Here is a 15,508-nt window from a genome sequence, read left to right as displayed (position 1 = left end):
GCTGGGCAAATGCCAAACTACACCTGGGACCTGTGGGGTGGGTGGGAATCCAGCTCCTCCTAGGACAACCCCAGCCAGGGTGGCACGGGGACAGACCCCCATCCCTGTTCCAAATGCATTGGCTAGTAACTGAGGTCATCCTCGCAGCCCCAACCCTGTGAGGAAGGTTGTGTTATTATCCCCACATGCAGAGGAGTCAGCTGACCCAGAGTGGCCCAGAGTGTACCTGCGGGGTCCGAACCGGGTTAAATCGGGTCTCTCCAGGCGGCATGGACATGGGGCTTGAGGGCCAGTCCTGGCAAAGAACCTACAGCTGTGCCTGGTTCCATGGCAGCACTCGGTAAATGCCTATTTCCCAGCGCAGTCCTCCCCAGCCTGCCTGTTTTTGTCTGGAGCATGGACCCTACGCCCCACAGGCTGCACGAGGCCAGCTCAGCCCGGTGGGATGACTCGTGTGGCTGGCCAAATGATGGCCCCTGATTCCTGTAACCTGTGAATGTGTCCTTCTACATGGCAAAAGGAGCTTTGCAGCTGTGATTAAGTTACAGACATTGGGGTGGGAATTTATTCTGGATTATCTGGGTGGATCCAATGCCATCCCAAGGGTCCTTATAGGCAAGAAGCAAGAGGGTATCATAGGAAGTGTCACAACAAAAGTAAGAGGTTGGAGTGATGTGGGGCCATGAGCCAAGGAATGCAGGTGCCTCTAGAAGATGCAAAAGGAAGGAAACGGACTCTCCCTGGAGCCTCCAGAAGGAACACGGTCCTGTCCACACCTTAATTTTAGCCCTGTGAGACCCCTGTTAGACCTCTAACTTCCAGACTGTAAGGTAATGAACTTGTGTTGCTTTAAGTCACCAAGCTCCTGGTGGCTTGTTACAGCAGCCACAGGAAACTAATACAACTAAGAAAAAAATTGTTCCCAGACTCACAGTACCTGGCATACAGCAGCTGCTCAGTAAATGCTCTTCTCTCTGTGTGTGATCCAGGGATCTCAAAGACCCTCCCCAGAGTCATCCAAGTCCAGGGCGGGGAAGGTGGGAAGGACCAATCGTTCACAGGAGACCTTGAAATGTCCTTGACCCTAATACGGTCACATTGAAACCCCGGGGAAAAGCAGGCAGCCTGCAGTCACTAGCATTTTGTATTTTAGAGCAGGGCCCTGGAGAGGAAAGGAAGGTTCTGAAATGGAGTACGGAGCAAGGACGTGCTTGGAACATCAGCCCTCGTGGCCCAGGAAGCTCAGGAACACACACACCCCCTTTGCTTATAAGAGTCATATTTCCTTTTTACCTCCCCCCGCCATCCCATACCCCAGTAACAGATAACTGGAAAACGTATATTCACTCAACAAGCGCCTACCGAGCAGCTATATGTGCACTGTGTCAGGCAATGGAGAGGTAAAGAGGACAGAAAGGTATGGACCCTGCCTTCACCGAGATCGCAAGTGTGCTGAGCACAGGCTGCCTCAGGGCCTTTGCACTCGCTTGTCTCATGGCCTGAAACTCTCTGCCCAATGCCACCTCCTCAGCAAGGCCTTCTGTGACTGCTCTGACTAAAATCATAGCTATCATGTCTCCATGTCTCCTACCCTACTTTTCTTCATGGCACTTGTCACCACCTCATATAACACATTAACTTGCCTATTCGTGAGTTATTTGCCTTTTCTTTAATGAAAGTTCTTGGGGGGCAGGATTTTGTGCCTGACTTGTGCACCAGTGTGCCCCCCAGCCCCCAGCGTCTAACACAGTCTTTGGCACACTGTGGGTGCTCAGCAGATACCTGTGGACAAATGCACACATGAACGGCAGTGTGGAGGTGAAGACTGACGTGTGGACAGACATTCTTAACTTCGTTGGATTGGAATCACGGTGAAGATACAAGCAAAAGGCGCTGGGAGAGATGCCCAATTTTCAAATGGCTTCAGCTCTCAATTAGAAGGTCAGGGGTGAACGTTGGTGTGGGCACAGCAAGAGTGTTACAAATGATGCTCTGCAAGCCAATTAAACCCATGTGGTGCCAGACTGTGATAGGCCAGGCCCCCGAGGGCCAGCTTATCAGCTGGAACCCTGTCAAGGGGAAAGCAGGTCGGCGGGCAGGTACGGACCACAGCCGGGTGGCGGACATCTGGGCCACATGCGCAGGGACCCTTGGAAGGTGGCCCGTGCCTGCACGCAGGCCCCCAGCACCCTACCCTGAGCCCTGGAACAGTTCTGTCTGCAGCTCAGCTGATCTCTTCTTTTCCACCTGAAATCTTGACCACAAAGTTATTGGGAAAGAAATTATAGACTTCAGGGCAAACAGACCCTTTTAACGACAATTTTGCCAGGGATAAAGAGCTGCTTTTATCTTCGTGCCATTAGAAACTACGTTTAAATCAGTGCTCAGTTTATCGGTTTATTAAGTTGCCCAAGTTAAATTCTTTTTTATTTCATGGAAATCTGAATCCGTCAGACAGACACACAAAGTCACACACTAGCCCAGGGGACCAGCTGAAAGCAACCAGACCTGGGGATGCAGGAGCAGTAATAAACAGGGAGCAGCGGGAAGGGGCTTCAAGGCCCAGCACGGGAGGGGCCCAGCACTGTAAGTCCCCGCTAAACATTCAAAGAGGCTTCTGGGGAGAGATCGACTTGCAAATAAAGAGCCTCTCAGTCTGCCTAGGCTCCTAAACCTCCTGTCCCAACTTGCAGCTCTGAGCTCCCCAGTGTCACAAAAAGTTCCCAGGAAGATAAACACAACATCAGTTGGAGAGGAAACTGACTTTGGATCCCAGCTCCTCTGGAGACACACAAGGGGAGTGAGAAGGGTGAAGGCAGAAGGGAGGCACTCGTGCTGCACAAGGCACCTCCCCATTAAAGCTGGGAGGAGGGGGGCTTACCCGCAGGGCTGGAGAAGCTGTAGCCAAACCCGGTCGCCTGTGCCCTCCAAGCAGCTCCAAGCAGCTGCTGCCTGGCAGCAGGGAGAGAAATCCTCCAACGCCTTCACCCAAGCACTCAGCACCAGTACCCGCTCCAAGCAAGGCCTGCCAAGGACTTCTTGGGGCCTGAGCCAAGTACCCAAGTGGAGGCCCTGCCTTCCTGGCTGAGGAGACCCAGCCCTGGCCAGCTGGGAGCCTGTTTGCCCAACAAAGAGACAAAAGCCTTTGTGAGGCCAGGACTTCCGGTGGTCACGAGCTCGTGCTCTTGGCTGTTCCCGTGTGCCAGGCACTGTGCTAAGCATTGCACACGGATTAACTCTTGGGCCCTCACAACTGGAGGGAACCGAGGCACACAGAGGCTGTCTGCCTAAGAACAAAAGCTTGGAAGGAGCAGAGGCAGGATTTGAACTCAGGGAGTATGAGTCTGGATCTGCACGCTTGAAGATGCCCAGACCCTAAGTACACCCAACAATCACACATTTAAACACATGGCTGGAGAGGAAAGGAAAAGGAAAATGAAGTAGGCCCAGGGCAGACAGCGGCTCCTATAAACATTCAACATCCAGGTCCCAGGGACGTCGCTGTAACTGGAGACTCAATCTCAGCCTGGTTTTCTGTGACCCAACCCCAACCCCAACCCCATCAGGCCATTTGCGGCTTCCTCTATCTCAGTTAATAAAGATATTAATAACCACTTTAGAAGGCATTTCGCAGCTCAGAAAGGACATCCAGAGCCCACGGGGCACAACTATGGAGCCACCACTCAGCTCAGCAGCATGGTAGCCCTTACGGCCTTGCAGGAAGCACATCTATGGAGACCACAACAAGAACGGTACCCCCTGGAGTTGTGCTGGGCACAGCCTGCACCACCCTGCACGGCCGCCCTGCATGCCTCCTTGGCGTTTGTCCCCAGTCACCGATGCTATGCTAGGAGGAAGGTTTCACTTGGACCACGCCTGCTCGGAGCAGCTAAGCTTTGGGAATTTTCTGAACCTTGCAAAAGTTCCGTGGCTGGGAATCAGCAGTGCTGAGATTTGGAAACTTGAACCTGGGCCCGTGACAACAAGCCATGTCCTTGCTTATCCCCGGATGAGGCTGCTTCTTTCCCAAGGAGGCTGTGACAGCACAAAGACAATTGTTCGGGAATGCCTGTTCCCATCAGTTGGTGATGAATTAGGAGTGTCCTCTCGCTGTATTTTATACTGCATGCAAGTGACACATGAGAAATGAATCTTCCTTTGAGTAAAGGCTTAAGAATATTGGAAAGAGCTGAGCTGGGGGCTTGCCGTCCTCAAGGGGAGGATGCCTCACAGCACAATTTTGGTTGCACCCTTCTCCCACCAGCTGGAGACCCGTGGTCAGCCCAAGGCTCGTGCCTTGCCTGCCAGTTCCCCCACAGCCCTGAAGCCACATTTCCGCAGCCAGCAGGTGACCATATCCCAGATGGGCACTTCGAAAGCTGCACCCGAGAACCACACAGCCTCTGCTTTGCAAGGTGCAATTGGGTGTCCCTAGGGGCACTTGACCCAGCCACCAGACCCAGAACAAGGGTTCCTGGTGTGACAGCTTCCTTTCCATGACAAACACTGCTGTCCCCATGACTCAGACATTTATCGCGGAACTCAGGTTCAGAAGCGGACTGCACTGGGTAGTTACGCCCCACGGCAACAGATGCATCCCCTGCCCTTCCCACAGTCCCCTGCCCTTCTCGAAAAGGCCTGGCCCCGGCCTGTCCTGGGGTGGAAGCCATCAGCACAGGGCGCAGGAGAAACAGTGGGGAAGACAGAGAGGGGTTAAGAGCTCTGGAGAGAGAAGGCAACAGGGTTGCGTGTGCGTGCATATATGAGAGTCCTGGTCCTGTGTGCGCGTGTGTATCTGTATGTGTGTCTGTGTGTGTATCTGTGTGCTTGTGCAGGTATTCTTGTGTGTGGTGCATTTGCTGGGTCCATCCCTGTGTGCCCCTGTGCTTGTGTGTGTCCATGTGTCTGAATGTGCGCGCCCCCTGGACCCGCGCCCCCGTCCAGCTGGCAGTGCACAGCCTGGGGGCTGTGCCTGCCCACCGGATGAGAGGTGGCAGGTGTGTAATAAACCATTAGTCACTGTCATGTTTCTGAGCAGCAGCGCCTCCCCAGGAGGGATCTGACAGCGGGATGGAGCTCCTGGCGGGTCTCTGGCTGTGGAGCTACACCCCCCACCCCGCTCCGGGCAGGGCTGCAGCCTGATGGGGAGCAGCTGGCAGACGCAGGCCTCGGGCCCCGGCCCTGCCCCATGCAGCTGGGCCTTATGTGTGCCAGCCCGGGGAGGGGTGGGTAGTGTCCTCAGGAGTCACAGCTTTGCAGGATATTACCCAGAGCTGAGGGGCAGCTGGGGTGGAGAAGCCTGGTCAGGGTACCAGCCTCAGGGATGCTCCACGCTGCCTGGAGGGGGCGCCAGCTGGGTAACTAGGAATTATAAGTAACAACAGTGCTGACCCAAGCCAGCACTTACAGTGCCCAGGGTGCCAGGACCTGAGCTGAATGCTCTTCATGTCTGGATTAGTTTAATTTTCACACCTGCCCTGTGAGCCAGGCACTCGTGTTAACCTTCATCTCCATTTCTCAGGTAAGAAACTGCGGCGTGGAATGGGAGAAGACACTTGTCCAAGGCTCTGAGTGTGTTGGGGAGCGGAGAGGAAGGTTCCCCCCAAAGCATCCCTGCCCACTCCCTGCAAACCGCCCCCGCCCCCGCAGCCTGACCACCCCATCCCCATCTGCCCACCAGCTCCTGGTCAGCAGGGCCTGTCCCTGGCCCAAGGCCCAGCCCCTTCCCTAGCCGAGTACACATCACAGAGAGAAAGTGGTGAGGACTGGGGTAGCCCTGGAGGTGGATGTCCCAGGCGCAAGACCTGACATGAAGGCAGGCTCGGCCACCCGCCTCAATGCCCTGCTTCCCCCCACCGGCTGGCCTGTCTCCTCCCAGTTCTGGCCCATCTCTCAAACAAGCAGGGCTTTCAGCCAGCTGCCCCCACGGTGGGCCACTACAGAGACACGCCTGCTGGGGGGCTCAGGACTCAGTCCTCTCAGGGGGCAGCAACAAGGTAGAGCACACACAGGAACCTACAGTGAGAGGTCTCGCTGACAGAAATATGGCTCAAAGGGATCCTCCTGGGTAGGCACACAGTCATCCACCACAGGCCAAAGTCCAGCTAAAGGGCCTGACCCAGGACCCACTCGCTGTGCCCAGCCCAGGGTCAACGGGCCCCACAATCGACGCTTCGGGATCCATACCCACAGGCCCATCAGCCAAGCAAGGAGCCCACCTCTGTCATCGGGGGACTGGGAACGTCCGACGGGGCCTCCGCCCGTGGCTGGCGGGGTGGGAACGGAACGCCCACACCAAAAACCAGTGGGTATTATCTTCCTTAAGCCAAACGTCCTCATCCCCTCCGGCCCAGCCAAGGTTAACACCCGCGAGAGACGTGCGTCAGGACGTGGCGCATTCACAACTGAAAAACCCAGAAATGACCCCTGCGCCACCAGTGAGTGGGCGCCCGCGGCGGTGAGCAGTACAACAAAGGAACAGTGCATGGCAGTGAAAAAGAGCGCACTGTGGCAGCCTGTGACGACAACACGGACGCACCCCGCCCCACGAGTGTGGGGCGCCCACCCCGGGACACAGAGTTCCAACCACCAGGGAAGACCGGCCACTCGATGTTTAGGCAAACACAGGGGCTAAGGAAGAAGCACAGGCAGGCCGGTGCCGCCGTCCGGGGCGGGGGGCAGGATGCAGGGGCATCAAGGTCGATGGACTGTCTACTGCCTAGGTTGGGTACAGGGCTCATGGGTACCCATGACGATAATTTCTAAAATAAACAAGTGCATACAGTAGAACGCAGAGATAGATAAATATGGTTCAACACGCAAAGGTGGTCTGAGAATCAAGGATGAGTGGGTGTTGAGAAGCAGGGATTCTGCTTAAACCACTCACTGGTTTAATTCCTGAGGAGCATTAAAAAAAAAATCCCAACTCAAGTACGGGAGACCCTGCCTCCAGGGTCTCACCCAGAAAGCGGCACTCATGGGGCAGAACTCTGAGCCCAAACTGGCTTTGGGGCCCCTCTCCCGCCATGGCTGGCACAGCCCACTCCAGGTCCTAGAGATACAAAAGAGCGGCGTCTACCTGTGCCCGTGAGGTCTGGTCCGGCCCCATCCTGGCTGCTCTGCTGACACCGGGCTGGCCCCAGCTCCGGGGCGGTCTTGGGGCCTCTGAGCAGGCTGTCTGCTGGGCTTCCCAGCCAGGGCTCAGGCTCCCGGGCGGGCGGGTGGATGGCTGTCGGTGCCTCGAGAGATGCAGAGGTGACCTGGAATGACAGGAAGGTAGACACGGTGAGCCTAGGCCATACCTGCTTGGGGGTGCCCACTGGGGCTCTGGACATCTTCCGCTCCCTTGATGGCCTGGCCTTTGTGGTTGGGGCGCAGCTTGGCTGGCGAGGGGCGGGGGAGAACTGGTGCCCAGCAAAGCCAGTGCCAGTCTCTTCCTCTCCCAGCACACACTGCCCAGGAAACCAGGCTGCCCAGGCTGGACTCAGGACACCGGTTCCGTCCACAGCCCCATCACTACCCTAGCCCGCCCAGCTCTCGTGGAAGCTGGTAACTACTACTTACTAGTCAGTTATAACTATAAAGATAAACCTAGATACTCTGCAGTTCACCCAGCAGGGTAGCCATCCTGTTCCCTCCATGCCCATCCCTTTTTTGTATTAAATCGTGGTAAAATAGAACACAATTTAAGAAGTACAAAAATGCAATAACGTGAAATATACCATCTTGACCATTTTTAAGTGTACAGTTCAGTGGTATTAAGTCCATTCACAATGTCGTACAACCATCACCGCCATCCATTTCCAGAACCTTCTCTTTATTGCCAATGGAAACTCTGTCCCTATTGAACACTAACTCCCTATTCCCTCCCTCAGCCCCTGGCGACCACTGTTCTCCTTTCTGTCTTGTTGACTTTACCTTGCTCGCCCCATCCCTTTTTTACATCTGAGGAAACTGAGGCTCAGAGAGGGGTGGCAGACACCGGAGGACACCAAGGCAGGGTGAGCTCAGGTCAGCAAGGCTTCGGATTCTGGGCTCCCCGCTCCCATCTCAGACTCTGGTCAGGAGGAGGCGAGCTAAGGCCCTGCGTGGGTTTCAGGGCCTGCATCACCGACTGCAGGGACCAGGGGCCAGTACAGGAACGGGCAACCCCCACTTCCTCATCATGAGCTCCAGGGCCAGCATGGCTGTAGAAAAGCAACTTCATGTGGATCCAGGTTTTTTTTTTTTCTTCTTCCAGGGATTAGTGCTGTAAAACCAAAGTGTCTAAGAGAGATGGATGGCTCAGAATTCCTTGGGTGAGCATAGGCTCCGCCAGCCCTATGTGTGAGAGACGGATAAATTTACCGTTTGTTTCCGGGAATGCTTTAAATTATGGGATCCATATGGTGACACAGCCCAGACCACAGCCCCCGCAAATCCCACAGGCGTGCTGGCGGCTTAAGCTGGAGCCAGGAGGAGGCGGCACCTTGGCCCAGCACACGTCATTCATTCGCTCACTGGCTTTGCGCGGGACCCGGGGTGGGGGGAGGGCGTCAGCATGGCAGGGACCCTGGAACCCCATACAGATCCCACCCTGGCAGGTTTCAGCTGCTGTTGCAACTGTGCCCTAATCGTCTCGGAAAACTGCCAGGAGCAGGGCTGCTATGTTCGCCATTAGTCATAGGACGACCCAGCCAGCCAGCTCCAGGGACTATTGGGATTTGAACCCAAGCAGTTGGGAGAAAACTTGGCTGGTACAAAGCAATCAGGGGCAGGAGGTGCACAGCTTTTAATTAGAGAACAGCAGATGGAAAGAGAGTACTACTGGGCAAGAAGGGATAGATGACAAGCACTACAGGCGTCTGAGAAAGAAAGAAATCCACAAGAGCTAGGGGAATCCAGGCAGGCTTCCTGGAGAAGGCTGAATTTTAACTAGGCCTTCAAGGGGAGCAGCATTTGAAAGGGAGAAGGGACAGGAGGCACAAGAAATTCAAACACACATCCCTGCAGGGACCAGTAGGGTAAACCACAAACCAGGCACTGGGTGGGAGAAAACGCAGGGGCAGCTCCACTCGGCACCGGTGGGGGTTGTATCGAGGGACTCAAGCCCTATCTTGCCAGATCTGATTTTTCAAGAGGAAGCGGGGAATCCATTTTTAAAAGCTGCTCTCTCATGATTAATAAGTGCTGGTAACTAATCAAAAACATGTTAGAGCACTGTGTGATCGCTCCTATACTGTTGGCAGGATTGTAAGGCAGTGTGGAATGGCCTGGAAATTCTTCAAGAGGTCAAAGGTAGAGTTATCATACGAACCCCAGAATTCCACTTTCAGGTAGATATCCAAGAGAATCAAAAACATGTGTCCACACAAAAACGTGAATGTTCATAGCAGCCCTCAGTCACACAGATGAATGAATTCTGCCAACGACCAGAATGAATATGCAGGCGGGTTCTTCCCCAGTGAAGCAGGTGTGAGTCAGCCCGACTGACACCTTGACTTGTAGCCTGTTGAGGGCCTGAGCAGAGGACCCAGCTGAGGGGTGTGATGATAAATGCTCTATAGGATGCTAAATTTGTAGTTGTTTGTTACCCAGCAGTAGCTAACTGATACAAACAGGAAAGCTCTAGAATAGTACATGCCCAGCTACAAATATGTGCCTAGAACATTGTATGCCAAGCTGTATGCCAGAAACATGAGGGAACCAACACCAGTCCCTCCTCTGGTCTAGCTCTTCCCACCAGCCAGTATTGATGGGTGGGCAAGGCTGCCAGACACAGCGGTGCTGTGAATATGGATTATCTCACGCCAGCCTCATCTTAGTTGGGGGCAAAGGTTCTCTGACAGACTATCAGACAGAGGCAGAGAGCCGCCTTTCTTCACCCTTCAAAGTTGAATTTACGATTCTCACTAATAAAAAGCAGGCCTTGAACCAACATTCATTGTGCCTTCTTTCTATCAAGCCACGAGTTCCAGGCTTGGGGTCTGTCTTAATTTAAAGTCCTATTAGGAGTGGCCTGGGAAAAATATCCTGCCCCCTTGAAAGCAGCAGCATCTCTGAGCTCATGGGGCCGCACAGAACGAGCGGGGTAAATGCTATTGTTTCCTTTATACCTGCCTCTGGACTGGGGCCACTATATTTAAAGCATTAGTCAGTTAATGAGGAAAGACCAAAGCGCGGGGGTTGGGGTAGTGGATTCCAGGGTTCTTAAACACAAGAGAGCACTGCAGCCCACCACTGGATATCCTAATGAGCTCTTGAAGTGTTACACTTTCTCCAGGGAATAAGTGGTCTCTGAGCACCAACTCAAGGTAGATTCGGGGGCGGGGGTGGAGTGGGAAAGAAGGCAGACACCCACCCTGCTCCGAGGGGGGCCACCGTGCTGTTTTCAGCGCACAGTTTTATTTTATTAACTGCATTAGTCCATGATATCCCCCACGTCTGAGAACCTCTGCTCTACTGCTCTTTAAAAAGTTTTATTGAGATATAATTCACATGCCATACAATTTATTCATTTCAAGTGCACAATTCAGTGGCCTTTGATGTGTCCGCAGAGTTGTGTAACCATTACCAGAATGCACACTGGGGCACTTGCATCACCCCAAGAAGGAACCTCGCACCCACGGGCAGTCGCTCCCCATCTCCCCGCCCCCCTCCCCCCGCCCCAGCTCTGGCGTCCATGATCTCCTTTCCGTGTCTGTTTGCCCGTCCTGGACGTTTCATATAAATGGAATCCTACAATATGTGGCCCTTGGTATCTGGCTTCTTTCACTCAGCATCATGGCTCCCAGGCTCTCCGTGTTGCAATGTGTAAACCGTATACAAGGTTCTGCAGAAGTAATGCCTGCTTGAGTGTGGTTGGTAGGGTGATAATATGGGTGTAATAATTTATAGTTTTAATTTGAACATTTCACCTACAATGTCATATGGCGTGCTTGACATTAGTGTGATATTGTTATAGGACGGAATTACGTTTAAGATTTTGAAATAAAAATGGGGCGTTATTTGTGCCAGACTCTGTATTTTTTTTTTTTTTTTTTTTTTAAACAAGGGAAGTTTCAGTTTGGGGGCCCATAGCAGCCCAGAGGCTTCAGGATGGAAGGCTCTAAGATTTCTCTCCCCAGCAGCCTCTCTGGCAGGGGCAGGAGGCTGTTATCAGGGCCTGTTTCTCCCTCCCTCCCGGGCACCCTGGCAGGCTCCATCTCTCAGCCTCCCTGCAGCACGGTGGGGCTAGGCACTGGGTCCTGGTCACTTTCCCCAGCTGGGAGATCTTAGCAAAGTGACTTAGTGCCCCAGCCTCAGTTTCCCCTTTTGCAAAATGGGAGCGACAGATAACACAGTGACTGCCTACCTTCCAGAGGGATGGTGAAAGGAACTACGTAAGTTATTTCTGTCAAAGCACTTGGCACATAGTAGGTGCTCAAGAAATGGCAGCTGATTTCATGATCTGACAGCAAAAGCATTAGGAACAAGAGTCAAAGCGGCATAGTGGCTGGGGACCCCAAAAGGCCTGAAGAGGTGTGCATTGGGGACGTCTTGGTGGCCTTGGCCTTGTGCAGTTTCAGCCCCAGCTGGCAGGGCTGCCTTCTAGGCTCCTTGTCAGCTGCTGGCCTAAAGCCCCAAGGCAGCCCAGGGGTCCCCAAGGTCAGGGGGACCGGATCTGTGGTGTGTGCTCCCCGCTTTCTCCTTATCACCCTGAATCTTCTTTTTTTCAACTAAGCTCAAGGCGCACTCCAGGAAGCTGGCCACGCCCATCCTGAGCAGAGCAGACCTGGAACTGGACCTGAGCTGCTTCTGGCATAACTAGGAATAACAGGCAAGTCGTGGCTGCTCTGACCTCAGTGTGTGCCTCTGGGAAATGGGCTAATAATGTAAACCCTAGATGTACTGAGCACCGACCATGTGTCAGGTGCCCACTGAGCACCCATCATCAGAAGTCCATTTAATCTTCCCGACAACCCTACCTTAACTGCCACTTGATAGAGGAGGAAACTGAAGCACAGAGAAGTCAAGTCAGTTGCCCAAGGTCACCCAGCTGGTCAGAGTCGGAGCCGAAGATCTAGGCCAGCGTTTTGTCCTCTGTCAAATGCCTAGACCCCACAGTGCGGATATCACAGAGAACAGACTACAGCAGACAGAAGAGATGCCAGCACCCCAAGTGCACAAAAGAATGTAGCATCACCTTCTTTTGCTTCGAAGAAAAATCACGCACAGGCAGGAAGCCAAGTTTAGGGAGAACAGCCGCCTCCCTCCCAAACCTCAATGGCCGGGTGTATGCCTTGGCAGGAAGGCGACGGGGCATGGCGAGGGATACCTCCCGGGCTGGCCAGAGACCTCTGCCACCTGCCAGGGACACACAGGTCACAGGACCGGTGCCATCTGCCTGGAAAGGAAACACAGGACACGGGCCAGCCCTGCCATGGGGGTCTCCCTTCCTCCTCTCCTGGTCCCCACCAGAGCCCACCCACAAAGACAACATGCTCAACAAGCTCTGGTGGGATTTCCTGTTCTGTGCTGTAAGCGAGTGCGTCAGAGGCCAAAAAACAGTATTTTACGCCCCTTAATTCCTTGTAACAGCTCGGTAATGGCAAGCAGAGAACTCCAAACACTGTAATAAAGGGACTTATAAGGCTCTGGGTCAGGGGAAGATGGAGCTGCCGAATGCAGAGTCCCTGATAAGCAGACAAGTAAGGGTTATTAAATGTTCAGCGCAGACCAGGCGTAATTGGGAAGTTATTAGATATGGAATACACACAGCACCCAGTAAATGAGTAATCAGGGACTAATTAAGCTTGTGCGACACAGCAGATCATGCTAGAGAGGCTGGTGGCTGCCACATCTGTGACAGCAATTAGGGGCGCTCCGGCTGCAGCGCTCGGAGGGGGGCGGGGGGGCGATCACAGGCTTGAGTCGACATGACTGGTCCCCACCCAAGTTCCCCCAGGTGTTCCCACCTCTCACAAGCCAGGCTCATCGAGGCTGGAGGACAGCAGACGCTTAAGTGGACACGGGGGCCAGGACTCAGAAGAATAGAAGGAAGGCTTTGTCTCTGGCTTCAAGTCTGGGCAGGTGATGACGCGTTGCAGCCACCCAAGAGGCAGAAACAGTCATTATTGTCCACCTGGACGATCTGAAAAGCGTGTGCACAGAAGCACCTCCTGGAGCTTTGCAATGGTTTTATCAGATAGGACGGGAGGCTGGGGCAGGGAGTATGAGCAATCCACTTTATAGATGGAGAAACTGAGGCTAAGAGGACAAAAAGTGGACGGAGATCGCCCAGCCTGGTCCCCCTTCCAGCAGGCACAGGGTACCTCCCCCGGGTTGTCTAACAAGAAGACACTGGTGTCTCTCAGGAGGGTGACAACCAAGCCCAGCAGAGAAAAAGGGGACAGGTGCAGTTATGTGGCTAGTGGAAGAGAGCATGGACTTGGGTGGGAGTGACCACCTGGGCTCCAAGTGGTCTTTGGCACACTTTTTAATGTCTCTGAACCACAGCTTCCTCATCTGAAAAAGGGGTGCTGAGTCATGTCCCCAGGGTAGGGTGGTCAGGAGAATGCCTAATGCAGCCCGGCGCGGCCTGACACACAGGAATCCCGTGACTGCACCTGTTAAAGGACGAGGGGCAGCCCAGACCCACCTGCCGCAGAGAGAACCAGGAAGTCCTGATTTGAGACATGAGGGAAGCCAAGGCCGAAGAACCTCAGAGTTCGGATGGAACTGGGGGTTTCTTTCCAAGCCATAATGGAAGGGTCATGATCCTAAAGCAGGAAGAGGCTGGGGGCAAAAATGGTTGGGGCTTTTTTTAGCTATCGCAGCTATACAGGATAGCACCTACTAAGCGCCAAGCCCCAGGTCAATCTTGGCAGGCATCAGCCCATTAAGCCTTAGACAGCACTGGGGTCTGTCTGTTAGGCCCCATTATACAGATGAGGCAACTGAAGCACAGAAAGGGTAAGCCACTGGTGATGTTTGGCCCATCGTGTGGAGTGGGCGGGGGGGCACGGTGTCTCCAAGATTCACAATGCAATGTGGGAGTTTGCGGATAATAGCACTCAGAGCCTTGAGAGACACGCTTGGACAGGTCTGGCTGAGGAGATGGGGGCCACAGGGAGGCCGGCAGGATATTTGGCAACAGGCAGGCCAGTAGACACTGGTCAGAGGCAGGCATACCCAGCTTCTGCTGTTTTTGTGGCTGAAGGGAACATTCTAGAACGCCCCAGTCCCCTCTCTCAAGGGAAGCCTATATGGCAGCCAGTTGTCCCTCGAAAGTTCTGGCCCATGGCAGGGGGCTGCGACAGAGTTCACTATTTCCAAGGGTAACAATACCTCCCCATGGCTGCCAAGCAACAGAGTGTGTGGGTGCCACTGGGGAATCAGCTCAGGCCCAGGATGCAGGGAGGGAGGCCACAGAGTCCTTGGCATCAGCCTGCATGGCCACCTGCTGGAGGCCAGCAGGGGGAGCTAGACTGGCCTCAGGCCAATCACTGCCAGACTCTCCTGGGGTTCCCCTCTCCCATCCCTGCTGGTGCCTGCTGTACCTACTGACCTGCCCCCCGCTTCCCAGGCAGAGAGCTTCCCACCAGTCTCTGGGCACACAGCCTGCCCGCTCCACCCCCCGTCATGCCTGGGCCTGGTGATTTTCTAAAACACCACACCCAACCTGCCAACCCCTTGAGTAAAACCCTTTACCAAAGTTCTGACCCGTCAATGTGGCATCCAAGAGCCAGTTGATTTGGCCCAGGCTAGTGTTTCACGCATCTGTCACACCTCCCACCCACCTACCCCACCGACCGCACATCCACCCACCCAGCCACCTGCCTGTCTGTCCAACTGTTCATGTGCCCGCCCATCCATCCATCCACCTATCCATCCATCCATCCATCCATCCATCCATCCATCCATCCATCCAATAAACACTTATTAAGCACCTATTATATGCCAGGCACTGTGCCTGGGATACAGCAGCAAATAAAACAGTTAAAAATTCCTGCCCTTAAGGAGCTGACATTGAGGTTGGGGGAGACAGACAACAAAGAAATGCGCATTCACATGTCAGCTGGTAGGAGTACCTGAAAGACAAATAGGAGGGGATGAGGAGGAGGGTGAGTGGGTGCAGCTAGAATTTTTCACAGGCTGGCCCCATTGAGAAGGGGACATTTGTGCAAAAACCTGAAGGAAACGAGGGGCAGGCGTGGGGGTGGGTAGCTGGGGGAGGGTGCGCCAGCAAGCTCGCGGCCCCGAGGCGGGAGCTGTTTGCAAACCTTTTCTGAAAAGGCCAACCAGTATTTTCAGCTTTGTGGACCAAACAGTCTCTGTTGACTCAACTTTGCCACTAGCACTAAAGACAGCGTGAAAATGAAAAATGTGTGGCTGTTCTAATAAAACTTTATGGACATAGCAATTTGAATTTCACGTCATTTTCACATGTTGGAAAATATTGTTCTTCCTTTAATTTTTTTATTTTATTTTTTTGCAACCATTTAAAAACGTAAAAACCTTTCTCAGGTCACGGGCAGGAAGAACACAG

General features: G+C 53.8%; 1 protein-coding gene across 2 annotated transcripts in view; it reads right to left on the bottom strand.

The window, feature by feature from the left end:
* The window catches only part of GSE1 (Gse1 coiled-coil protein), a 415,649-nt gene that overhangs the window by 256,680 nt on the left and 143,461 nt on the right, over positions 1 to 15,508 (bottom strand). For both annotated transcript variants that reach the window (XM_054588920.1, XM_054588921.1), the window contains exon 2: positions 7,079 to 7,259. In XM_054588920.1, the coding sequence (XP_054444895.1) occupies positions 7,079 to 7,259 (181 nt within the window). The remainder of the gene's footprint in view (positions 1 to 7,078; positions 7,260 to 15,508) is intronic.

Source organism: Pteronotus mesoamericanus, unplaced genomic scaffold (genome assembly GCF_021234165.1).
Source record: "Pteronotus mesoamericanus isolate MK-2021 breed Mesoamerican mustached bat unplaced genomic scaffold, CSHL_Meso_final scaffold_165, whole genome shotgun sequence".
Classification (NCBI taxonomy): Eukaryota; Metazoa; Chordata; class Mammalia; order Chiroptera; family Mormoopidae; genus Pteronotus; species Pteronotus mesoamericanus.
The sequence above is the reverse complement of the archived record's forward strand: the minus strand, read 5'-3'. Positions and strand labels throughout refer to the sequence as shown.